This window comes from Pan paniscus, chromosome 10 (assembly GCF_029289425.2).
Source record: "Pan paniscus chromosome 10, NHGRI_mPanPan1-v2.0_pri, whole genome shotgun sequence".
NCBI lineage: Eukaryota > Metazoa > Chordata > Mammalia > Primates > Hominidae > Pan > Pan paniscus.
The window spans coordinates 109,436,949-109,460,448 of NC_073259.2; the positions used below are offsets into that span (position 1 = coordinate 109,436,949).

At 41.1% G+C, this 23,500-nt stretch overlaps 1 protein-coding gene and 1 long non-coding RNA gene across 2 annotated transcripts in view; one reads left to right on the plus strand and one right to left on the minus strand.

Annotated features, from left to right (window-relative positions):
* The window catches only part of UTP20 (UTP20 small subunit processome component), a 107,821-nt gene extending 86,708 nt beyond the window's left edge, over positions 1-21,113 (plus strand). Inside the window, exons 46-62 of the mRNA XM_003832597.4 lie at positions 247-413; positions 1,348-1,489; positions 2,652-2,768; positions 4,521-4,691; positions 5,230-5,361; positions 5,860-5,970; positions 7,668-7,747; positions 8,185-8,254; positions 8,369-8,551; positions 9,286-9,417; positions 10,101-10,233; positions 13,872-14,059; positions 15,645-15,716; positions 17,540-17,812; positions 18,042-18,168; positions 20,079-20,224; positions 20,464-21,113. Of these exons, the coding sequence (XP_003832645.3) occupies positions 247-413; positions 1,348-1,489; positions 2,652-2,768; positions 4,521-4,691; positions 5,230-5,361; positions 5,860-5,970; positions 7,668-7,747; positions 8,185-8,254; positions 8,369-8,551; positions 9,286-9,417; positions 10,101-10,233; positions 13,872-14,059; positions 15,645-15,716; positions 17,540-17,812; positions 18,042-18,168; positions 20,079-20,224; positions 20,464-20,619 (2,400 nt within the window). The 3' untranslated portion in view covers positions 20,620-21,113. The remainder of the gene's footprint in view (positions 1-246; positions 414-1,347; positions 1,490-2,651; positions 2,769-4,520; positions 4,692-5,229; positions 5,362-5,859; positions 5,971-7,667; positions 7,748-8,184; positions 8,255-8,368; positions 8,552-9,285; positions 9,418-10,100; positions 10,234-13,871; positions 14,060-15,644; positions 15,717-17,539; positions 17,813-18,041; positions 18,169-20,078; positions 20,225-20,463) is intronic.
* On the minus strand, positions 201-2,657 carry LOC134728496 (uncharacterized). The gene is made up of 2 exons (XR_010108943.1): positions 1,953-2,657; positions 201-393 (listed from the first exon to the last, which is right to left on the minus strand). It is a non-coding gene; the product is annotated as an uncharacterized LOC134728496 (long non-coding RNA).
* Positions 21,114-23,500: the final 2,387 nt, after the last annotated feature.

A 23,500-nucleotide genomic window follows, 5' to 3' on the forward strand; every position in this document is an offset into this window, starting at 1 on the left:
AGGGAGGGAGTGGAGGAAACCCCGAGGCTCACAAGCCTGCACAGTGGTTCTTCCTGGGATTGAGATTATAGTTAACTTTCACCTTATATGTTATATCTGTGTTTGAAATTATATTAAGAATGCTTTTTAATTAGGAGAAAGCCAAATGTATATTAGAAAGCTAATATAGAAAAGAAAACTGCCATTATGACAAATCAAAATGCATTTCTGTGTCATCTCAGCATGACATTTATGTTTTGCCTTTAGATCTTACAAAATACCACGAGTTTGAAACTGGCCCGGAAGGTTCATGAAACTTTACGCCGAATCACAGTGGGATTAATTGTAAATCAGGAAATGACAGCTGAATCCATTCTATTACTCAGTTATGGTTTGATCAGTGAAAATCTTCCCCTGTTAACAGAGAAAGAAAAGTAAGTTGGAAAAAAAACAAACTGTCATTTAGGTCTCTGCGTCTGATAAGCCATTCTGTGGGTTGTTTTAATAATTTGCTTTAGTAAAAAATAAAATTATATCCACCTGAGTTCTCAGATGGTACTTTATGGTGTGATACATTTCAACATGAGATTTTCTCGTAAATGAGGTAGCAGTGACAACAGCCAATTATTTTGGCATTTCCCTGATACCATTTTTTAAAAAGATTTATTGATTCAAAGATAGGATAGATTTTAAATCTGTATCTTGTATTCTGATTAAACAGAGATTGAGACCTTAAAAGATTTTAAAATATCTTATAGGCTGGGCACAGTGGCTCATGCCTGTAATCCCACAGCACTTTCGGAGGCTGAGGAGGGCAGATCACCTGAGGTCAGGAGTTTAAGACCAGCCTGGCCAACTTGGTGAAACCCCGTTCTCTACTAAAAACACAAAAATTAGCCAGGCATGGTGCTGGGCACCTGTAATCCCAGCTACACAGGAGGCTGAGGCAGGATAATCACTTGAACCCGGGAGGCGGAGGTTGGAGTGAGCCGAGATCGCGCCACTGTACTCCAGGCTGGGCAACAGAGCGAGACGGTCTCAAAAAACAAAATCTTATATATTAGTAAACTTCATTTTGGTCTTGCTTCTATGGTCTAAGAGAGACTCGTTGGCATTTATTTTCAGAAATCAAACAAGGGAGTATCCTGCTGTTGATCCTAATATAAATATGTTGTCCTAGTAACCTTAGTCAACAGCCTAATAATCTCTTCTGTGTCTCATGGTTTGGGGGTTCGGGGAGGGGCAGAACCCAAGCAAATGGCACATTATTTAGTGCTGGGCTCTCGTCACTTTAGAAGGGCCACTCTAACTTCTTGGAATGCAGCTGACAGTGTTCTTTACCCTCTTCTCATGCCACGTGATTGACAGAAATCCAGTAGCCCCAGCACCAGATCCACGTCTACCACCCCAGAGCTGCCTTCTGCTTCCCCCAACTCCAGTTCGAGGTGGACAGAAAGCTGTTGTGAGCAGGAAAACCAACATGCACATATTTATTGAGTCCGGGCTTCGGGTAAGAATTAACCTTAAAATGAGACTTGCTACTTTCAGGGAGTCTGTACCTTTTAATCTTCTGTTGAATTTCTAGTACTGCTCACTTCCATTGGAAATGCCTTACTGTAAATACATTTTAGATTTTTTTTTTTTACAGGTGCATTGGTCCATTTACTATTTATCTCTTGCAGCACTTACATTTGAAGATGTAACTGTCCCAGAATTAATGATTCTGCTCTAATATGTATTAAGGTCTTACTGATGCTTTGCCCATGAGTCCCTCTGAACTACTTTGAATTTTTTTAAGAGATGGTGAGTGGCCAGACATGGTAGCTCACACCCATAATCCCAGCACTTTGGGAGGCTAAGGCAGGAGGATCACTTGAGGAGAGGAGTCTGAAACCAGCCTGGGCAACATAGCAAGACTCTATCTCTACAAAAAAAAAAATATTTTTTAATTAGCCAGGCATGATGGCACGTACCTGTAGTCCTAGTTACTCAGGAGGCTAAGGTGGGAGAATCACTTGAGCCCAGGAGTTTGAGGCTGCAGTGAGCTATTAACGCACCACTGCACTCCAATATGGACAATATGGTGAGACCCTGTCTCTAAAAAAAAATAAATAAATAAAATAAAAGATGGTGAGCTTTTAAAAGCATAAATCTAATCATTTCCTTTTTAAAACCCTTCATTGACTCGCATTTTTCTAACACACGTTCCAGCCACCCTGGCTTCCCTTCCCATCTAGAAAGTCACCATACTCTTTCCTGCCCTAGGAACTCACCGCCCACTCTTTGCTCTACAAAGATTCCCACAGAACTCTCAAAGCACCCTACCTGTACACATCATCATTTCCTTAGAGTCTGGCTAAGATCCATCAAGACAGAGACCATGTCCATCCTGGTTATTGCCATATCCTGCGTACTGAGCCAGTGCCTGGAATCACAGTAGATGCTGAGAAAATTGACTGGTAAACAGTGGTAGCATCTCAGCTGCACAGCGAGCTCTCACTTTGACTTACTGAGACCCTCCCAGGCAGTTTGTCATTCCTTAAAAATTTTTTATCATTTTTAATAGAAGTATCTTAATATTTCTTGCTTTTCTCTAAACATCATTTCACATTTACCTAACTCATCTGGTCTAATGGGCAACTAATGTGAAATACCTGTTTGAACTCTCTTAGCTGCTGCATCTGAGTCTGAAGGCTTCCAAGATCAAGTCTTCAGGTGAACATGTCCTGGAAATGCTGGATCCTTTTGTGTCTCTCCTCATAGACTGCCTGGGCTCCATGGATGTAAAGGTAAGCATCGGTTTGCACTCTGCATTGGAGCATTTATTTCTTCAGAAGATCTATGTTTTGCAGAATACCTAATGGTTGTATTTGGGCTCAAGCTTTATGAGATGATTGAGGTTTTTTTGTTTGGTTGGTGGATTTTTTGGGTTTTTTGGGGTTTTTGGGTTTTTTTTTTTTTTTGAGACAGAGTGTCGCTTTGTCACCTAGGCTGGAGTGCAGTGGTGCAATCTTGACTCATTGCAACCTCCACCTCCTAGGTTCAAAGGATTCTCCTGCCTCAGTCTTGCCTCAGCCTCCCAAGTAGCGGGGACTACAGATGCACACCACCACGCCCGGCTAACTTTTGTATTTTTAGTAGACACGGGGTTTCATCTTGTTGGCCAGACTGGTCTCGAACCCCTGACCTCAGATGATCCGCCCTCCTTGGCCTCCTAAAATGCTGGGATTACGGGCATGAGCCACCGTGCCCGGCCGAGATTATTGAGTTTTTAAAGAGATTTATGACATCGTGAACCACCACTATTTGCTACATTAAATCGCTTCTCAATTTACTAATTCTATAAATTTGGATAGCCTTTAACAGTTCTAAAAGCCCTCCTAGGTACCTTAAGTATTTCACTGGATCCTCACAACTTCATGAGGGTGAATGATTTTGTCCCCTTACCAATCATCATCATCACCTTTGTCACTATTACTGCTCCGTGCTATGAATCCCAAGAACATTATTTCTGATCCTCACAACAAACCCTGAGGCATATATTCTTACTATTTATGTTTTATAAATGAGAAAATTAGGGCGAGGGCCTAGGTACAGATCTAGGCTATGAACCTAGGTGCCGAGAGGTTAAGTAACATCTCTAGAGTCAAACAGGTAATCAGTTGCAGAGCTGGGATGTAAGCCAAGGTCTTTCCGACTCCCAAGCTCGCTCTTCTGTGTCTTAATCCAGCCCACTGAAGAGCTCTCAGCAGCCAGAGCAGCACGGGTGTTATTAGATGGAGCTGAACTAGCTGATCCCGGTGCTTTCAAAGGTTTGGCCTTAGAGGTTCAGGGATCTCAGCACACTTTTCCCATATCTTTTGCCATAGCACTTAACTATATTAAATGATAGTCAATTGTTCCCGTGCCTAATTTCTGAGTTAACTGTCTGCTGCATAAATGCAGAGATGGTATCCTTTTTATCTTTGTATTTATAATACCCAGTAGAGTGCCTTGTATACCTAATTCAAGCTTAGTAAGAGTAGATTACATTAAAGTACCATTCTAGAAAACAGAAAAGTCATTTAAGATGTATTTTTCCAAAAAAATTGTAAAATTGACCAACCTATCCAAATCATATAACCTCCATAAACCCCTATAAGTAGGTTAAAAATATGGCCGGGCATGGTGGCTCAGGCCTATGACCCCAGCACTTGGGAGGCTGAGGCAGGGGGATTGCTTGAGCCCAGGAGTTCAAGACCAGCCCAAAAATGTTTAAACAAAGATTAAATTGTAAAAAGAATATGGTGCCTTTTGTTATTTCCTCATGATCTACCATCATAAGGATCCATTGTTACGGATAAGCAATAAATTCTTCTACAACCAGGAATTGTAAATGTCTTTATCTTCTTATATTTTGGGCACAGTTCTTCCAGAGTGGGCTGCGCTTAGCATCTTATTTATTCAGCACAATCATTTAAAGAGTCTGCATAGCCTCAGGTGCTGCATAGTTGGATTCGGTCACATCACAAGTTGGTGGTGTTTTGTTTTGTTTTTTTCAGGTGATCACAGGTGCTTTACAGTGCCTCATCTGGGTCTTGAGGTTCCCGCTACCTTCCATAGAAACAAAAGCAGAGCAGCTGACAAAACACCTCTTCCTTCTGCTGAAGGACTATGCAAAGCTCGGGGCCGCCAGGGGCCAGAACTTCCACCTTGTGGTCAATTGTTTCAAGGTGAGATGTCTTCACTTGCACTTGGAAAAAGCCAGGATGGAGCCGGATGCAGTGGCTTGTACCTATAATCCCAGCACTTTGGGAGGCTGAGGTGGAAGGATTACTTGAGCCTAAGAGTTCAAGACCAGCTGGGTCAGCATAACGAGACCCCGTGTCTACATTAAAAAAAAAAAAAAATTAGCTGGGCATGGTGATGTGTACCTGTAGTCCCAGCTACTTGGGATGCTGAGGCAGGAGGATCACTTGACGGGAGTTAGAGGCTGCAGTGAGCTATGATCACATCACTGCACTCCAGCCTGGGTGACAGAGCGAGACCCTGACTCATAAAAAGCTAGAACCAGGATTAACATCAAAGTTAGTTTTCCCCATTGCCCTTTGTGGTTATGGCCAAAATTTTTTCCGGAGTAATTTGCCAAGGCTAGAGGGCTGGCACCCTGTGTGGAAAAGCATACTTGTGTGTTGTGTTAAGTCCTTGTCATTTCACTGGATCCCAACTGTGGGATGTGCTGGCTGTTAACATCACTATTGTAACTTGCAGTGTGTGACCATACTTGTCAAGAAAGTCAAGTCTTACCAGATAACTGAAAAACAGCTCCAAGTTCTACTGGCCTATGCTGAGGAGGACATTTATGATACTTCAAGACAAGCCACTGCCTTTGGTCTTCTGAAGGTATGGTGTCACCAGAATGTTGACTGTTACGGTTTATGAGTTTCACAGCAGATATTTTGAACACATAGATCATAGTGTTTTGACTAGCCGTAGACTTCTGAAATTGAGTAATTTGTAAAGATTATTATGATTTTGGTGGGTCAATTACAGGCGAACATTTGCTTATGAAAAATGTTTAAATGTGAGCTCTGTATTAACATTTCCGGGGAATTCTGTACAAATACAGGTATTCTGTTTTTATTTATATGTTTTTCTTCTTAGTGTAGTAAAATGTACATAACATAAAACTCACCATTTTAAAAAATTCACCATTTTTACCCATTTGAAGTGTATGTTTAAGTGTTGTGTGTTCTTTGTGCTTAAGCGTGTATCCTTTTTCTTTTGAAGATACTTTCTTGTGTTTGAAAATGTCCTGTGGTTGCTTTAGCATCAAATCTGCTTCCACGCATCTGCAGCAAAACACATGAAATGAGAATGTCTTTTCCTTTTGTATCTTAGGCAATTTTATCAAGAAAGCTGTTGGTCCCAGAAATCGATGACGTCATGCGGAAAGTATCCAAGTTGGCAGTCTCTGCACAAAGTGAACCTGCCAGGGTCCAGTGCAGACAGGTTTGTAGAGAGCACTTATCCCCATAGCAAGGGCTGGGCCCTGCCGCATCTTTGTGGCAGAGGTGTCAACATTGGCTGAATTCTGAAGACTACCTTGTGTCGTATTGTTGCTTTATGCTGAGACTTGTGCGTCCTGGTGCAGGTGGTCAGGGGAGGCTTTTCTGGGGACTGACAGGCAGGCCAAAATTTGAAGGAAGAAAAAGGCTTAGCTTTCAAGGTGAGGGGGCAGTAGAGGCTTGAGGTGAGTGAGAGCTTAGCTTGGTTGAGGAGCTCAACACAGGTAAGTGAATTGAGGGGTGGGGAGCCAGGTTGGGCAGGACCTTGTGGTCTTGTTAAAGATTTGGGGCTTTGTTCTTTTTTTTTTTTTTGAGACTTAGTCTCACTCTGTCGCCAGGCTGGAGTGCAGTGGCGTGATCTCGGCTCACTGCCACCTCCACCTCCCAGGTTCAAGTGATTCTCCTGCCTCAGCCTCCTGAGTAGCTGGGACTACAGGCATGCACCACCACGCCCAGCTAATTTTTGTATTTTTAGTAGAGATGAGGTTTCACCATGTTGGCCAGGATGGTCTTGATCTCTTGACCTCGTGATCCACCCACCTTGGCCTCCCAAAGTGCTGGGATTACAGGCATGAGCCATGGTGCCTGGTGGGGCTTTGTTCTAAGAATAGCAAGGAGCTTTTAAATCCTTAGGGAGAGGAGTGACAGGATCAGGTTTATATCTATACATCTGTCAATCTCTAATTTTATGAGCACATACTGTGCCCAAAGAGGTGGAAAGGTCTAAATTGGAAATAGGAACTCAGGGTTGCAGGTGGGTTTGGGCTGCTGAGGAGGCCAGGGTGGAAGGGAAGATGCATGTCTCTGGAAATAATTGCTTGGCCACTATTAGGAAGAAGAAGGGTCAGCTGCTATTAAGCACTAGCTGTGTGCCTAGCACTTTAAATGCATGACCTCTGTTTACAGGTACCCTTCAGAAGAAACGGTATCCCCATTTTACCGCGAGGGAAAGGCAGGCCTTGGAAACTTGAATGATGTCGCTTAGTTCTCACAGTTTATTAATAAAGGAGGCTAGATACCATAGTGGTTTGAAAGTGCAGCCTTTGGACACAGACTAGGCATGGAATTCTGGCAGTGTCACATGAACAAGTTTCTTATTGTCTCGGCCAACTTCATTCCCTTCAACTAGAAAATGGGCTATTATCACGAACTTCTTAAGGGAATGATGAGATTTAACTGAGAAACACTTAACGCAGTGCTTGGCACATAGAGGGTTTTTAGTAAATGCATTAGTTATTATTATCAGTATTGATATTATCACTATGTTGTTATTCTTGTTGAAGGGGAGATACCAGATTGGACCACAGTCCATACTGTGGTACACCTGTCACCACCTGTCACAGAGAGATCAGCTTCCAACCTGTGGGCTTAGATTTGAAGTCTTAAACCAGTGCCAGTGGCAGGCCAGGGCTTGCCTCTGTCAGGCACATAGGGCAGGACCAGATAAATGGTGGGAGAAATGAAGGGTCACAGTTGCTATTGACTTCATAGGCAGATTTAGCTGGAGTGCATTGGAAAGCCTGATTGATTGCCATTCTGTAAAGTTTTTATAACCTACCAGTGAGTTCCAGAAAGCAGCTTAGGAAACAGCAGTACTAGAGCTGAGATCCAAATAATCATCTGTGTGACTTTTGTTCCTAGGTTTTTCTGAAATATATTCTTGACTATCCCCTGGGTGACAAATTGAGACCAAACTTGGAATTCATGCTCGCTCAACTGAAGTAAGCTTAAGCTGTTAACTACACAGGGGCGGAGGGTAGTTTCTTCCTTCCCTTTAACATGGCGGCTGTCTTAAAAAGGATGGGGCCTAAGTATAATGGTACATTCTCTGAGCATACTGTTATATGACTCATTGACTTGATAATCAGACATTGTGCTTGGCTTCATATAGCCGTTCTCTGAGTTGCTTTTCAATCTAGTTTAACCGTTGATTGTCATAAGAGTCCACTTAGGAGAATGTTGAAATCTGACACACTTACATTTAAAACTGTACAATGATAGCTTAATGGATACATACAAGCATTAAAATTAGGAAAACAGAGCATTTTCCATTTTTTAAAGAAGTAAACTGACACCTTGATACAATATTTTCATTTTTAAAATAATTATTTGTAAATTTAGAAGATACTAACAAATCCACCTAATGTCTTTCCCCTAGTTACGAACATGAGACCGGGAGAGAGTCCACCTTGGAAATGATCGCCTATCTCTTTGACACGTTCCCTCAGGTACTGTGACCCCAGAGATAAGCCCCACGACTCCTGGAAGTCCTCAGTCCCCCTTTGCTAGAGCATCTGTAGGAATTCCATTCTGAGTGCTCGCACGTGCCTCTTTTCTTTTAGGGGCTGCTCCATGAGAACTGTGGAATGTTCTTTATCCCTCTTTGTCTAATGACGATCAATGATGACTCTGCCACGTGCAAAAAGATGGCATCCATGACAATCAAGTCCCTACTTGGTAAAATCAGCCTCGAGAAAAAAGATTGGCTGTTTGATATGGTTACCACTTGGTTTGGAGCAAAAAAGGTATGCATTGCTTTTAGTCACAGTTCAGTGACAAGTCCTAGCTTTGGGATCATAGTTTAAGTAAGAATGTATGTCATACACTGTTGAATTGGTTTTTTTCCCAAATAGTGTTATTTTTGTCTGATTATGCAAATAGTATATTCTTAAAGTTTCCCAAAGTGTAAGAAGTTATAGAAAGTAATATAAAAATCACCCGTATTCCTACTACGTTATTGTTAGGAAAGTATTCCACTACATGAATGTAACATAATTTACTTAACCAGCTCCTAATGATGAATACCTTTGTTTCCAGTTTTGCATATTTGATTACTGAAATGTAATTTTTATCCTTTTATCCACTTGTTACCTCTGCCACCATCATTGTTGGCCCATCTTTGTGAAACATAAACAACATGTGCCCTGTGTTAATGAGTAACTTGTTGCATACCCACTTAATGTGGGGTGGGCATGAGACTTCTTTCCATTTCCTTTTAATTAAAAATGGAAAAAAAAATTAAAGTATTCACTGGATAATAATAATGCCTCTTTTTAAAATGTTATTCTTGAGTGTAAAAATTTCCCCACATTTTGTATATTGGCCATCAAAGCTCCATAATTTACTGATTTCTGGCATCAGAAAGAAATGTTTATTTTCTCTGAATGTTGAGGACAAAATAACGCCCACCTTTATTTTACAGTTTCAGTAAAGGCCTCCCAAGTTCTCTTGACATTGTCTTGTGGTTTATTTTTGGTAGCGCTTAAATAGACAACTTGCTGCCCTGATCTGTGGCTTGTTTGTGGAAAGTGAAGGAGTTGATTTTGAGAAAAGACTTGGAACTGTCCTTCCTGTGATTGAAAAGGAAATTGATCCTGAAAACTTTAAAGATGTAAGTAATTTGCTAGGGAATAAAACTTTTCTAACTTATAGTTTTACTTGAGGTGATGTAGCTAACAGATTAGATATCAGCTTATAGGTTAAATATTTACATTTATAGCTATAGCTATTTATAGCTAATCAATTAAATATTTGTGTTCAAATAGTGTCCTTTATCATAAAAGCAAAAATTCAGTGTAATTGGAACTTTTTAAAATGAGCATTATAGCCAGGCATGGTAGCGCATGCCTGTATTTCCACCTTTTCAGGAGGCTGAGGCAGGGGGACCGTGCCAGTGTACTCCAGCCTGGCTAACAGAGCAAGACCCTGACTCAAAAAAAAATGGGGGGTTGGGGGATTAAAGTTAAAGTATCTTCATGGTATATGAAGATCAAAGGTTCTCAACTCAGGCGATTTTACCCCCCCAGGTGACATTTGGCAATGTCTGGAAACATTTTTGATTGTCACAACTGGAGGGTGGAGGTGCTACTGGGATCTAGAGCATAGAGAAGCAGGGATGCTGGTAACATCCTACAGTGCACATGGCAGCCCCCACAGGAAAGGATCATCTGGCCCACAATGTCAGGAGTGCCGAGGGAGGTTCAGAAACGGGTGGATTGACGTGCTGGAGTAAAATTGTCCATCAGATACTTTCAGATTGTTGTTTTCATTGATTTACATCCGCCTTGTTTTTAGATCATGGAAGAAACTGAAGAAAAAGCTGCAGATCGCCTTCTGTTTAGTTTTCTTACACTGATAACTAAACTTATCAAGGAATGTAATATTATTCAGTTTACCAAACCCGCTGAGACTTTGAGTAAAATCTGGAGTAAGTATTTCCTTTTTTATTTAAATCAAACACATTTGTTGTCAAGAATTACTGAAAGTAGATTTGAGAAATTTGAATATGAATACTTCAGAAAGTATACAATGTCAGGAAAAGAGTCCATGAGAAAAAACTTAAAAGGTTCTATCAGAGTGATCACAGTGAAAATGTTCCCTTCTGAAAAAAAAAGTATCTATGATTTCATAAGTAATACCTTTCAAAGTCCTGTTTGGTACTTAATAATTTCAGATATGTGTCTCTTTTTTTCCTATTTATTTATTTTCCCTCAGGTACAACTGACAAGTAAAAACTGTATATATTTATGGTGTACAATGTATTATTTTGATGTATGTACTTGTGGTCTGTATTTCCATCCAGTCTTTCTTTTTATTCAGTAGGCATAGGGTTTTTTTGAGAGGTTGCTTAGTTCCATATAAACTTTGATATCCTGTTTGTACCTAAGTAAGCATATTACTATCTATAAGACACCTAGTAGATATCCTTTTAAATAGCTATATAGTAGTCCATTATGTACATATGCCATTATTTACTAAATGATTTCACAAGTTGTCACACAGTTGCGCATCACCTAACAATAGAGATACATTCTGAGAAATATATTGTTATGCGATTTTGTTGTTTGAACTTCATAACAGTATACTTAGACAAATCTAGATGGTATAGCCTATTACACCCCTAGACTATATGGTCCAGCCTGTTGCTAAAAACCTTTACAGCATGTACTGTACTGAACACTGTAGGCATTCGTAACAGGGTCATTGTGAATCTAAACACAGCCAAAAATAGAAAGGGTACAGTAAAAATACAGTGTGTATTTTTTTTTAATGAGTAGTGCCAAACTGTTTTATAATCTTATGGAACCACTTTTTTTGTTTGTTTGTTTGTTTTTGAGACAGTGTCTCGCTCTGTCACCCAGACTGGAGTGCAATGGCATGATCTCAGCGCACTGCAACCTCCTCCGCCTTCCGGACTCAAGTGATTCTTCCGCCTCAGCCTCCCAAGTAGCTGGGATTACAGGCACATGCTACCATACTGGCTAATTTTTGTATTTTTGTAGAGATGGGGTTTCACCATGATGGCCAGGCTGGTCTTGAACTCCTGACCTCAGGTGATCTACCCGCCTCGACCTCCCAAAGTGCTGGGATTACAGGTGTGAGCCATCACACCCGGCTAATTTTTGTATTTCTGTAGAGATGGGTTTCACCATGTTAGCCAGGCTGGTCTTGAACTCCTGACCTCAGGTGATCCACCTGCCTCAGCCTCCCAAAGTGCTGGGATTACAGGCATGAGCCACTGTGCCCAGCAGGGACCACGTCTTATGTGGTCTGTTGTTAACTGAAATAAAGTATTCACCTGGTTTAAGAGCCAGAACTCAGATTTGTGAGAAATAACAAGGTTACTGTATGACCTTCTCAGGTGTGGCTTCATTGCAACATGGCCAGATTATTACAAAGATTCATGTAGATCAAAAGTAAAAACATGTCTATGAAATATAGCAGCAAAGACTAAAACTGAGATATGACATGGTTAATCCATCCTGTTCCCCAAAACCCACATTATAAAACTTTTTTTTTTTGAGATGGAGTCTCACTCTGTCGCCAGGCTGGAGTGCAGTTGTGTGATCTCAGCTCACTGCAACCTTTGCCTCCCGGGTTCAAGTGATTCTTCTGCCTTAGCCTCCTGAGTAGCTGGGACTACAGGCACGTGCCACCATGCCCAGCTAATTTTTGTATTTTTTAGTAGAGACAGGTTTTCACCATGTTGGCCAGGATGGTCTCCATCTCTTGACCTCGTGATCCACCTGCCTCGGCCTCCCAAAGTGCTGGGATTACAGGCATGAGGCACTGCACCCAGCCTAAAACTTTTTTTTCTTTTTTTTCCTTTACACAGAGGGGAGATACAGCAGGGAAGGGGAAGTTTGGGTCTCAATGGAGTGGTGGTCACTGGAGAGGGGTCACACTCAACGCCAAGTTTTCTTCAAAGATGATTTTTAGACCATTAGTGTAGTCAGACTTTTAATTTGCGTATTTAGCATGCCCATCTTCCATTATATGTTTAAGTCCTTTACCAGCATTGGGAAATAAGATTAATACTGTCTGTGCTGCCTCCTAAGAACTTTGTTGATGGTTAAATATGATCATATTCATGAAAATGTTAGGGTCTCAGCTGGGCATGGAGGCTCATGCCTGTCATCCCAGCACTTTGGGAGGCTGAGGCTTGCAGATTGCTTAAGCTCAGGAGTTCAAGACCAGCGTGGGCAACATGGTGAAACCCCATCTCTATAAAAAGTAACTTTCTGAGTGTGGTGTATGGAGAATGGCCACGTAGCCAAATGTTGAAGAATTAAGAGTTTGAAGGTCAGATCAAGCTAGGGCCCAGGCCTGGCTCTGCCTGTTATAGCTTAGCATGTCACACAGCCTTTCTGGAACACTTGTTTCTTCATCTGTAAGATGGAAATTATAATTCCAATGTCACAGAATTGTTATGAGGTCTAAATGAGATAATACATGTAACACAATTAGCCCTGTCCCTGGCATATAGAAAACCTTCAGTAAGTAAATGATAGCTTTACAGGCAGCTACTTGGAGCCACCAATTCTGCTGATTAGAAACAAGCCTGTACCTATATACATACTTACATTACTCACTTTAGAAAATGTAACTGTTGGCCAGGCGCAGTGGCTCACACCTGTAATCTCAGCACTTTGGAAGGCTGAGGCAAGTGGATCACTTAAGGAGTTTGAGACCAGCCTGGCCAACATGATGAAACCCTGTCTCTACTAAAAATACAAAAATTAGCTGGGTGTGGTGGTGAGTACCTGTAGTAACAGTTACTCAGGAGGCTGAGGCAGGGGGATTGCTTGAACCCAGGAGGCAGAGGTTGTAGTGAGCCGAGAGTACACCACTGCACTCCAGCCTGGGCAATGGGAATGAAACCCTGTCGCAAAAAAAAAAAAAAAAAAAGAAAAAAAGAAAAAAAGAAAAAAAAGAAAATGTAACTGTTAATGTCACCTTATCTCCCTTGAATCTGAAACTAGTTCTTATGGAACTGGTCTGTTTGAGGGCTGTTTATACCCCATTAGAGTCATTTAACCACTCTAGGAGTTGGTTTTCTAGTCGTTTCCAGTACCTCTCCCACCTCACTTCTCTCTAGCTCCTGTGAGCTTCTAAGAAGCAAGGACTATTTGTCTTTTTCTAAATTGATACATAATTATGCCTACTTATGGGGTATCTATGATATTTTGATACATGCATACAATGTCCAATGATCCAATTGGGGTAATGAGAATATCCTTCCCCTTGAACATTTATTCTCTCTTTGTGTTGGGAACATTTCAAATCTTCCAGCTATTTTGAAATGTACAGTACATCAGTGTTAACTATAGTCACCCTACTGTGCTGTCCAACACTAAACTTATTCCTTCTGTCTAATTCTATTTTTGTACACATTAACCAATCTCTTTTCATCCCCTGCCCCCACTTCCCAGCCATTGGCTTATTTTGTTCATCTTTGGTTCCCCACTCCAAACACATAATACTCTGTAAATGCTTAACTTAGTCATATTTACCTCTAATCAGGAAGGCCATGTGACATCCACGAATGCTTTTTGGTTCCCTTAGGTCATGTGCATTCTCACCTGAGACATCCACACAACTGGGTGTGGCTCACAGCAGCCCAGATTTTTGGATTACTCTTTGCCTCTTGCCAGCCAGAGGAGCTTATTCAAAAATGGAATACCAAAAAGACCAAAAAACACCTCCCAGAACCTGTAGCAATCAAGTTCCTAGCCAGTGACCTTGACCAAAAGGTAAGGTTTCTCTCAAACCTTTTCCTTCCCTCATGACTGTAAGATGTTCCTTCTGGTTCATGTAACTATCTTCGGGCCAGCCCTTGGGAGAAACTCTTCCAACCAACAATTTGTTGTACAGGTGAATCAATAGGAATATTAGTCACTGGAGAGGGGTCACTCTCAAGGCCAGGGTTTTTTCAAAGATAATTTTTAGACCATTAGTGTAGTCAGACTTTTAATTTGCTTATTTAGCATGCCCATCTTCCATTATATGTTTAAGTTTTTTTTTGTCTTTTCTGAGATGGAGTCTCACTCTGTCACCCAGGCTGGCGTGCAGTGGTGTGATCTCGGGTCACTGCAACCTCTGCCTCCCGAATTCAAGGGATTCTTCTGCCTCAGCCTCCCGGGTACCTGGGATTACAGGCACACGCCACCACGCCCAGCTAATAAGTTCTTTATCGGCATTGGAAAATAAGATAAATACTGTCTGTCTTGCCTCCTAATAACCTTGTTGATGATGTAAATGAGATCACGTTCATGAAAATGTCAGGGTCCAGGCCAGGCATGGTGATTCACATCTGTCATCCCAGCACTTTAGGAGGCTGAGGCAAGCAGATCACTTGAGCTCAGGAGTTCGAGACTAGCCTGGGCAACATGGCGAAAACCTATCTCTACAAAAAATACAGAAATTAGCTGGGCATGGTGGTGTACACCTGTAGTCCTAGCTACTTGGGAGACTTACATAGGGGGATCACCTGAGCCTGGGGAGGTCAAGGTTACAGTGGGCTGTGATCATGCCACTGCACTCCAGTCTGGGCAAGACCGAGATCTTATCTCAAAAAAAGAAAAAGAAAGAAAGAAAAGAAAAGAAAATGTTAGGGACCATGATATATGTGTCTCTGGTTTCCTAGGTCCTAGCACAATGTCTCACTCATAGTGGAACCCCATAAATATTGAATGAGTGGAGGGTAGAAGGGAAGAAAAGAGGAAGAAAAAAATATTGGACTGTAGTAAAGTGCTCTACTAGTAATGTAGAGAATTGGCCGGGCGCGGTGGCTCATGCCTGTAATCCCATCACATTGGGAGGCCGAGGTGGGTGGATCACCTGAGGTCAGGAGTTCGAGACCAGCCTGGCCAACATGGCGAAACCCCATCACTACTAAAAATACAAAAAATTAGCTGTGTGTGGTGGTAGGTGCCTGTAATCCCAGCTACTTGGGAGGCTAAGGCAGGAGAATTGCTTGACCCCAGGAAGCAGAGGTTGCAGTGAGCCGAGATCACTCCACTGCAGTCCAGCCCGGGCCACAGAGTGAGACTCTGTCTTAAAAAAAAAAAAGAAAAAGAAAAAAATGTAGAGGATTATTACCTGTTTCTCCCCAAAATGTGAAAGTATCCCATTTATTTGGGATGAAATGCTTAGGGCAGGTAGAAGGGAGCAGTACACCACTTCTGGTCATGAACCTTTCCTCTCCATATCTATACAGGTGGTCATTCAGAGCAAAATCCAGTACGTTAGTTGTATTACAGTTGTTATGTTTAGCTTTTTAAAAACAATCAGAAATGTCCTGTGTTTTGTCTACCAATGTCCATTTTCTTTTCACAGATGAAAAGTATCTCTCTCGCCTCTTGCCATCAATTGCATTCCAAATTCTTGGATCAGTCTCTAGGAGAACAGGTAAGAATTGTAGTTCTCCCAGTTTAAAAGAAGGGGCCGGCTGGGCATGGTGGCTCGCGCCTGTAATCCCAGCACTTTGAGAGGCCGAGGCGGCCAGATCACCCCGAGGTCAGGAGTTCGAGATGAGCCTGGCCAACATGGCGAAACCCCATCTCTACTAAAAATACAAAAAAATTAGCAGGGCATGGTTGCGGGTGCCTGTAATCTGAGCTACTCGGGAGGCTGAGGCAGGGAGAATTGCTTGAACGTGGGAGGCGGAGGATGCAGTAAGCCAAAATCACGCCACTGCACTCCATCCTAGGTGACAGAGCGAGACTCCGTCTCAGAAATAAAGAAGGGGCCTATTCTATCAACAGTCTAAGCTTACATTTGTTATTTTGTTTTGTTTTGAACCTATCTTAATGCTTGGGGGATTAGATGAAATACAGACATACACTCAAATATATGTTCAAATACACATATGTCTTGTCAACGCTGGGTCCGTATTGGGATTACTCTTTGCTCCATTTAAAATTCCCAATAAGGGTCTGGGTGCGGTGACTGACGCCTATAATCCCAGCACTTTGGGAGGCCGAGGCAGGTGCATCACTTGAGGCCAGGAGTTCAAGACCATCTTGGCCAATATGGTGAAACTTCATCTCTACTAAAAAGACAAAAATTAGCTGGGCATGGTGGCGCATGCCTGTAGTCCCAGCTACACAAGAGGCTGAGGCAAGAGACTCACTTGAACTGGGGAGGCAGAGGTTGCACTAAGCCGAAATCACCACACTGCATTCCAGCCTGGGCAACAGAGCTAGACTCTGTATCAAAAAAAAAAAAAAAGAGAGAGAGAAATAGTTATTTCTATGTAGAATGGCGGAAGGAATTTAATGGAGGTAGAGATGAAAGCTGTTGTTAAAAATGTAAAATGGGGCTGGTGTGGTGACTCTCACCTGTAACATCAGCACTTCAGGAGGCCGAGATGAGCAGATCTCTCGAGGCCAGGAGTTCAAGACCAGCCTGGCCAACATGGCGAAACCCTGTCTCTACTAAAAATACAAAAATTAGCTGAGCACGGTAGCCTGTAGTCCCAGTTGCTAGGGTGGCTGAGGCATGAGAATTGCTTGAACCCAGAGGCAGAGGTTTCACTGAGCCGAGATCGCACCACTGCACTCCAGCCTGGGTAACAAAGTGAGACTCTGTCTCAAAAAATACCCAAAAAACAAAACAAAACAAAAAATGTAAATGGAGGGCCTAGAAGGAAATTGTTTCCTTATTCTGTGTGACTTTAAAGGGTAGAACTAGTCCAGATAGATCAAAATCACATGGAAATGGGTTTGGATGCCCTATGAGGAAGAACTTAAGAATGATCTAGGCCAGGCACGGTGGCTCACACCTGTAATCACAGCACTTTGGGAAGCTGAAGCAGGCAGATCACCTGAGGTCAGGAGTTTGAGACCAGCCTGGCCAACATGGCGAAACCCCGTCTCTACTAAAAGTATAAAAATTAGCCAGGCATGGTGGTGCACGCCTGTAATCCCAGCTTCTCAGGAGGCTGAGGCATGAGAATCATTTAAACCTGGGAGGGGGATGTCACAGTGAGCCGAGATTGCACCACTGCCCTCAGCCTGGGTAACAGAGTGAGGCTCTGTCTTTAAAAAAAAAAAAAAAAGGAATATCTAAAAATGGAGCCTTCATCATTTAATAGTTGTTAAACAGTTGTAATACCTAGTTTGTTTTTGTTTTCTAATTGTAGAATACCTATTTTAGCTTATGCTCTACTAAGCCTTATTTATTTCAAAATCAATGTCCAATTTCTTCCCCCACCCCGTTTTTTTTTAAAGGTTGTTAAGAATTTGTTGTTCGCAGCCAAAGTCTTGTATTTACTGGAACTTTATTGTGAGGATAAGCAAAGTAAGATAAAAGAAGACCTGGAAGAACAAGAAGCTTTAGAAGATGGTGTGGCCTGTGCAGATGAGAAGGCGGAGTCTGACAGAGAAGAGAAGGAAGAGGTGAAGGAAGAGCTCGGCAGGCCGGCCACGCTGCTGTGGTTGATCCAGAAGCTGTCCCGGATTGCAAAACTGGAAGCTGCTTATTCGCCGAGAAACCCCTTAAAGGTGCGATGAATGCACAGAATGACTGAGAGTAGTCATTTCTCTTTAAAAAGTATTTTAATGATATTAGTGATCGTCCTAAGTCCCTAGAAACTTTATCTTTGAACCCCAAACTGCAGCAATAACATCCGTCCCAAAATAGACTGAGCCCTGTTTTCTCAATTAATGCTGTGTCTATGATTGAGTGCTAAAGAGAAGTCTTTCAAATGAAAAAAATGATCTGTACTTTCAGAGAACATGCATCTTTAAGTTCCTCGGTGCCGTAGCAATGGATCTTGGGATAGACAAGGTAAAGCCGTATCTCCCAATGATCATAGCTCCTTTGTTTCGAGAACTCAACAGCACCTATTCAGAGCAAGGTAACCCTGCCTCGTCTGTTCTCCTGCCTTTTGCACATGAGGATTTCTAACTTCTCTCCTGAATGTTTCCTTCTTCCTTTCTGTCCTCCCTCCCTGCCTGAGATTTATTTTTATTTATATATATATTTTAATTATATATTATATACTTATATATGTTTATATTTATATATATATACACACACACACACACACATACATTTAAAAAAAAGAGAGAGACGAATAGTGGTCTATGTTATGCCAGGCTGGTCTTGGTCTCAAACTCCTGGCTTCAAGCAGTCTTCCAACCTCAGCCTCCCAAAGTGTTGAGACTATAGAAGTGAGCTACTGTACCCAGCCAGAGTTTATTTTTAAAAAGAACACTTATATCAAGATAATTAACAAATAGGCATATTTGTATTATATTTGATTGCCCTCTTCTGTATGCTTTCTGCTGTCCCAGAAAGAATGTTTCTCACATAAAAGATGATGCTTTATCCTCAACATAGATTAAATAGTCAAAGAAAACTATGGTTCAGGGTAGTTTTAAACCTCATAGCACAATGAATAATAATGAACAATAAAATGTCATTACATTCTCATCTTAAAAATTATAGGCTGGGCGTAGTGGCTCACGCCTGTAATCCCACACTTTGGGAAGCCAAGTTGGGAGGATCACTTGAGCCCAGAAGTTCAAGACCAGCCTGGGCAACATGGCAAAACCCCATCTCTACAAAAGATACAAAAATTAGCTGGGTGTGGTGGTGCACACCTATAATTGCAGCTACTTAGGAGGCTGAGGTGGGGGCATCTCTTGAGGCTGTGAGGTCGAGGCTTCAGTGAGCCGTGATTGCACCACTGCACTCCTGCTTGGGCAACAGAGTGAGACACTGTCTCAAAAGAAAGATTATATGGCAAAAATATAAGTATTATCATTTTTATATGAAATAGTTTTAAAATATCATTTTAACATTTCTTCTTTTTCCTTGCCTGATACATTTCCCTCACTTATTCTAATTGTTGGTAATAACAGGTAAAGAGGGAACTGGGGGCAGGAAGGAAAGGAGGTAAAGTGAATGTTCAGAGTTTGAAAATAAAACAAATGAAGCAAATGTCAAAGCAAGAGCTTTTACATTCCTACAACCTTGGGAGAAAGTTTCCTCACTCTTACAAAGGAAAAAGCAATGGTAAAGGTTGAGGCTGCTGACAAAAGCAGGTTCAGGTGTGCTTTGGTTCAACCCAGTCAACATTTAATGAGCATCTAATATCTGCCAGGCACTAGGGATTCAACAGCAGGAAAGTTTTCAAGAAGCTTGTGATCTAGAACAGATGTCCTGAGCTCCTGTGAAATTGAAATCGGGGGTTATTTGTATATAGGGGTGAGTGGCAGAGAAGGGTGGGAGAAATGGCTTTTTTGTCAACTTCACAAAGGAGGCTTTGACACTCCCCCGCCGAAAAAAAAAAAAAGTTACTGTGGGCAGAGCTAAGCCTCTGTGACCCATCATGGATTAGAGAGGGAATCTCTTACTTTTCCCCCCATCTGCAAGAGCTCAACAGGTAAACAGAGGTAATTCAAAACGTTTCTGTCAAGGTCCCAAGTTACTTTAATGTCTTCAGGGCCAGGTTTCCGCTGGGAAGTGGGCCTCATGTTCTCTGATTTCTTATTGCATCCTGGGTGAGGTGGTGGCTGGAGTGCTATGTCTAGCATTGCTGGTTTCTCCATCCCAGGAACATAGAGGCTAGTTTTATATCAGTGTTTAATGTTGAAGTAACAGTGATAATGCTGCAAGAGTTGAAATTTTTTTTTGTTTTATTTGGGGTTTCTTGCCAGATCAGTAGCTGGATATAAATGTTGTACATATTGTTGATTTTGTTGATGTTCAAATGTGTCCTTTCCTACCTGTCTCTGATCATTACTCTTTGTGTGTGATTAGATCCTTTGCTGAAGAATCTATCCCAGGAAATCATAGAATTACTCAAAAAGCTGGTTGGGCTTGAGAGCTTCTCATTAGCCTTTGCCTCTGTACAGAAACAGGCTAATGAGAAAAGGGCACTCCGGAAAAAGAGGAAGGCCCTGGAGGTAAGTTTGCTCTTTGAAAATATGGCATGTTCACTGGACTTGATAACTACTAAGTGTGCATGTTTGTGTCACACTTACACTTAGGGAGGATCAAGGGTTTGAGCGGTTGGGGACTTTATAGCTGGGACTTCAGATTTTCTTTAATGAGCATGTGTTTTTTACATTTATTTCTGTATTTGATTCTTATTGGTTTAACATTTACTTTAAAAGTAATATAAAATTTCTATTCTCTTTTCCAGTTTGTAACTAATCCTGATATTGCTGCCAAGAAAAAAATGAAGAAACACAAAAATAAAAGTGAAGCAAAGAAGAGAAAGATAGAGTTCCTGCGTCCAGGATATAAGGCCAAGAGACAAAAAAGCCATAGCCTGAAAGATTTAGCAATGGTGGAGTAATGTCTCCCTGTGCTGATACAAGCATGAACTTTCTGGAATATTCTGCTAGTCTGAAATTACAGCAGGTCGTCTGGGGTAGGGGGGAGGCGTTTTTTTTTTTTTTTTTTTGAGACAAGGTCTCACTCTGTCACCCAAGGTGGAGTGCAGTGATGACATCACAGCTCACTGCAGCCTCAACCTTGGGTTCAAGTGATCCTCTCACCTCAGCCTCCCAAGTAGTTGTGCCTCCTAGGCACACACCACTATGCCCGGCAAATTTTTTGTATTTTGTATTTTTTGTAGAAACAGGATTTCGCCATGTTGGCCAGGCTGGTCTCGAACACCTGGGCTCAACTGATCCGCCTGCCTCGGCCTCCCAAAGTGCTGGGATTACAGGTGTGAGCCACCCTGCTCAACCAGGTTTTATTATTTAAGTTAAACTTTGGATAGATTGTATAATATATAGTTTAATGTAATCATGCTCATATTTTTTAAATAAATAAAACACTATACTACTGCTGGGTCTTCACTGTCTAAAAAGCATGTGACACTAGTCAGAGTTTAAAATATACTTTGTAAATAAAAGGATACATTTTTAAATAGCAAGAAAAAATGTAGAAGTTAGCAATTAATCAAACAAAAGATTTGCAAATACTGCTCTATAGTACTTGCTAAAATTTTAGGAAAAGGCAGTAAGAAAGATCTGCACAAATGGAACTATAACCATGTTCATGGCTAGGAAGATTCAGGATCATAAAACGCTACTTTTTCCCAAGTTGATCCTTTGGTTAAATGTGTATCTGAGCAAAATCCCAAGAGTTCTTCACGTTAACCCAACAAGCTAATTCTAAAATGTATATGGAAGATGATATTAAGCCAAGAATAACCATGACACTCTCACGAAAGTAGAACAGGATGAGGGGCTTGCCCTATTGGATATCAAAAGTAAGACACAAAAACTATCTATAGAGAGAACGTGTAATAAATCCTACTTCATTAAGAACTTCTGCTTAGGAAAAAACACAAACTGGGACATGGCATACAACACATACTGTTAAACAATTAGTAGTACCAGGACATATAATGAATACTGATGAATCAACACAGATAATCTAGTGGAAAAAGTGGCAAAAGAGAGAAATGAGCATTGCACAAAAGGAGAAACATAAATGGTCCTTAAACATTGTTAGCTGATATGGCTGTAACTTTTTTCTTTAAGTATTATGCACCGCTTGGTAAGTCATTACATTGAGACCCCCAAGTGCCACCCTGGCTACATGAGGTTCTTAGATTACATACCTTCTCACACCAGAAGTTAAAGAATACCTGGACTAGTCGGAGTCCTACTGTACTAGCTATGTCTAGTTGTTAAATTGTTTGAGTCACTCCTGTATTTAGCCTCATTAGTAATTAGGAAAATGCCAGTTATCACCAGAATTAGATTCCATTTTGAAATCATCAGATGGATAAAGCTGACAATACCAAGTGCTGGCAAGCATGGTGGAGCCATAGGAAATTTATAAACCACTTTGGAAAGCAGTTTGACATTATCTTGTAAACCTGAAGACAGGTATACTCTCTGATCCCAAATTCCACTCCTAGAGAAACCATGAACCATGGATCTGAAGAATGTTCTTGAACCATTGCTAAAAGTCAAGAACTAGAAGCAATCCAAATGTCCTTCCACAAGAGAATAAATAAAATGGTTTATTCATATACTGAAATAAAGTAGCGGAAATCAGCTAATTATATATATATATATATATATAGATGATATTCTAGAAACAATGTTGAGTGGGGGGAAAAAATTAGAGTTGAATAACACTAATAAAATTTTGTGTACATATATAAATTTGTAGAAAAAAATTAACGATTTCAAAGTTTTCAGGATAGAAGGTACTTCTGAGCAGGAATAGGATCAAGGGAGAAGAACATGGTGGGGTTGGGGGACTTAAACTGTCCTCATAATGTTCAGTGTCTTACATTTGGTGCCAGATTTCCAAGTTTATAATGCTTCATTACATTACTTTCTGTACATAAAATATTTCCTGATAACATTTTCTAACGTTCGGCCAAAACCACATTAATACAAAGTTATTAGTACAAAGAAAACAGGTGGTTTCTTTGAAACTTTACTTTGAAGGCAAATTGGATAAAGAGTCAGGACCCATCAGTGTGTTGTATTCAGGAAACCCACCTTACATGCAGAGACACACATAGGCTCAAAATAAAAGGATGGAGGAAGATCTGCTAAGCAAATGGAAAACAAAAAAAGGCAGGGGTTGCAATCCTAGTCTCTGATTAAACAGACTTTAAACCAACAAAGATCAAAAAAGACAAAGAAGGCCATTACATAATGGTAAAGGGATCAATTCAACAAGAAGAGCTAACTATCCTAAATATACATGCACTCAATACAGGAGCACCCAGATTCATAAAGCAAGTCCTGAGTGACCTACAAAGAGACTTAGACTCCCACACATTAATAATGGGAGACTTTAACACCCCACTGTCAACATTAGACAGATCAACGAGACAGAAAGTCAACAAGCATACCCAGGAATTGAATTCAGCTCTGCACCAAGCGGACCTAATAGACATCTACAGAACTCTCCACCCCAAATCAACAGAATATTCATTTTTTTCAGCACCACACCACACCTATTCCAAAATTGACCACACAGTTGGAAGTAAAGCTCTCCTCAGCAAATGTAAAAGAACACAAATTATAACAAACTCTCTCTCAGACCACAGTGCAATCAAACTAGAACTCAGGATTAAGAAACTCACTCAAAACTGCTCAACTACATGGAAACTGAACAACCTGCTCCTGAATGACTACTGGGTACATAACGAAATGAAGGCAGAAATAAAGATGTTCTTTGAAACCAACGAGAACAAA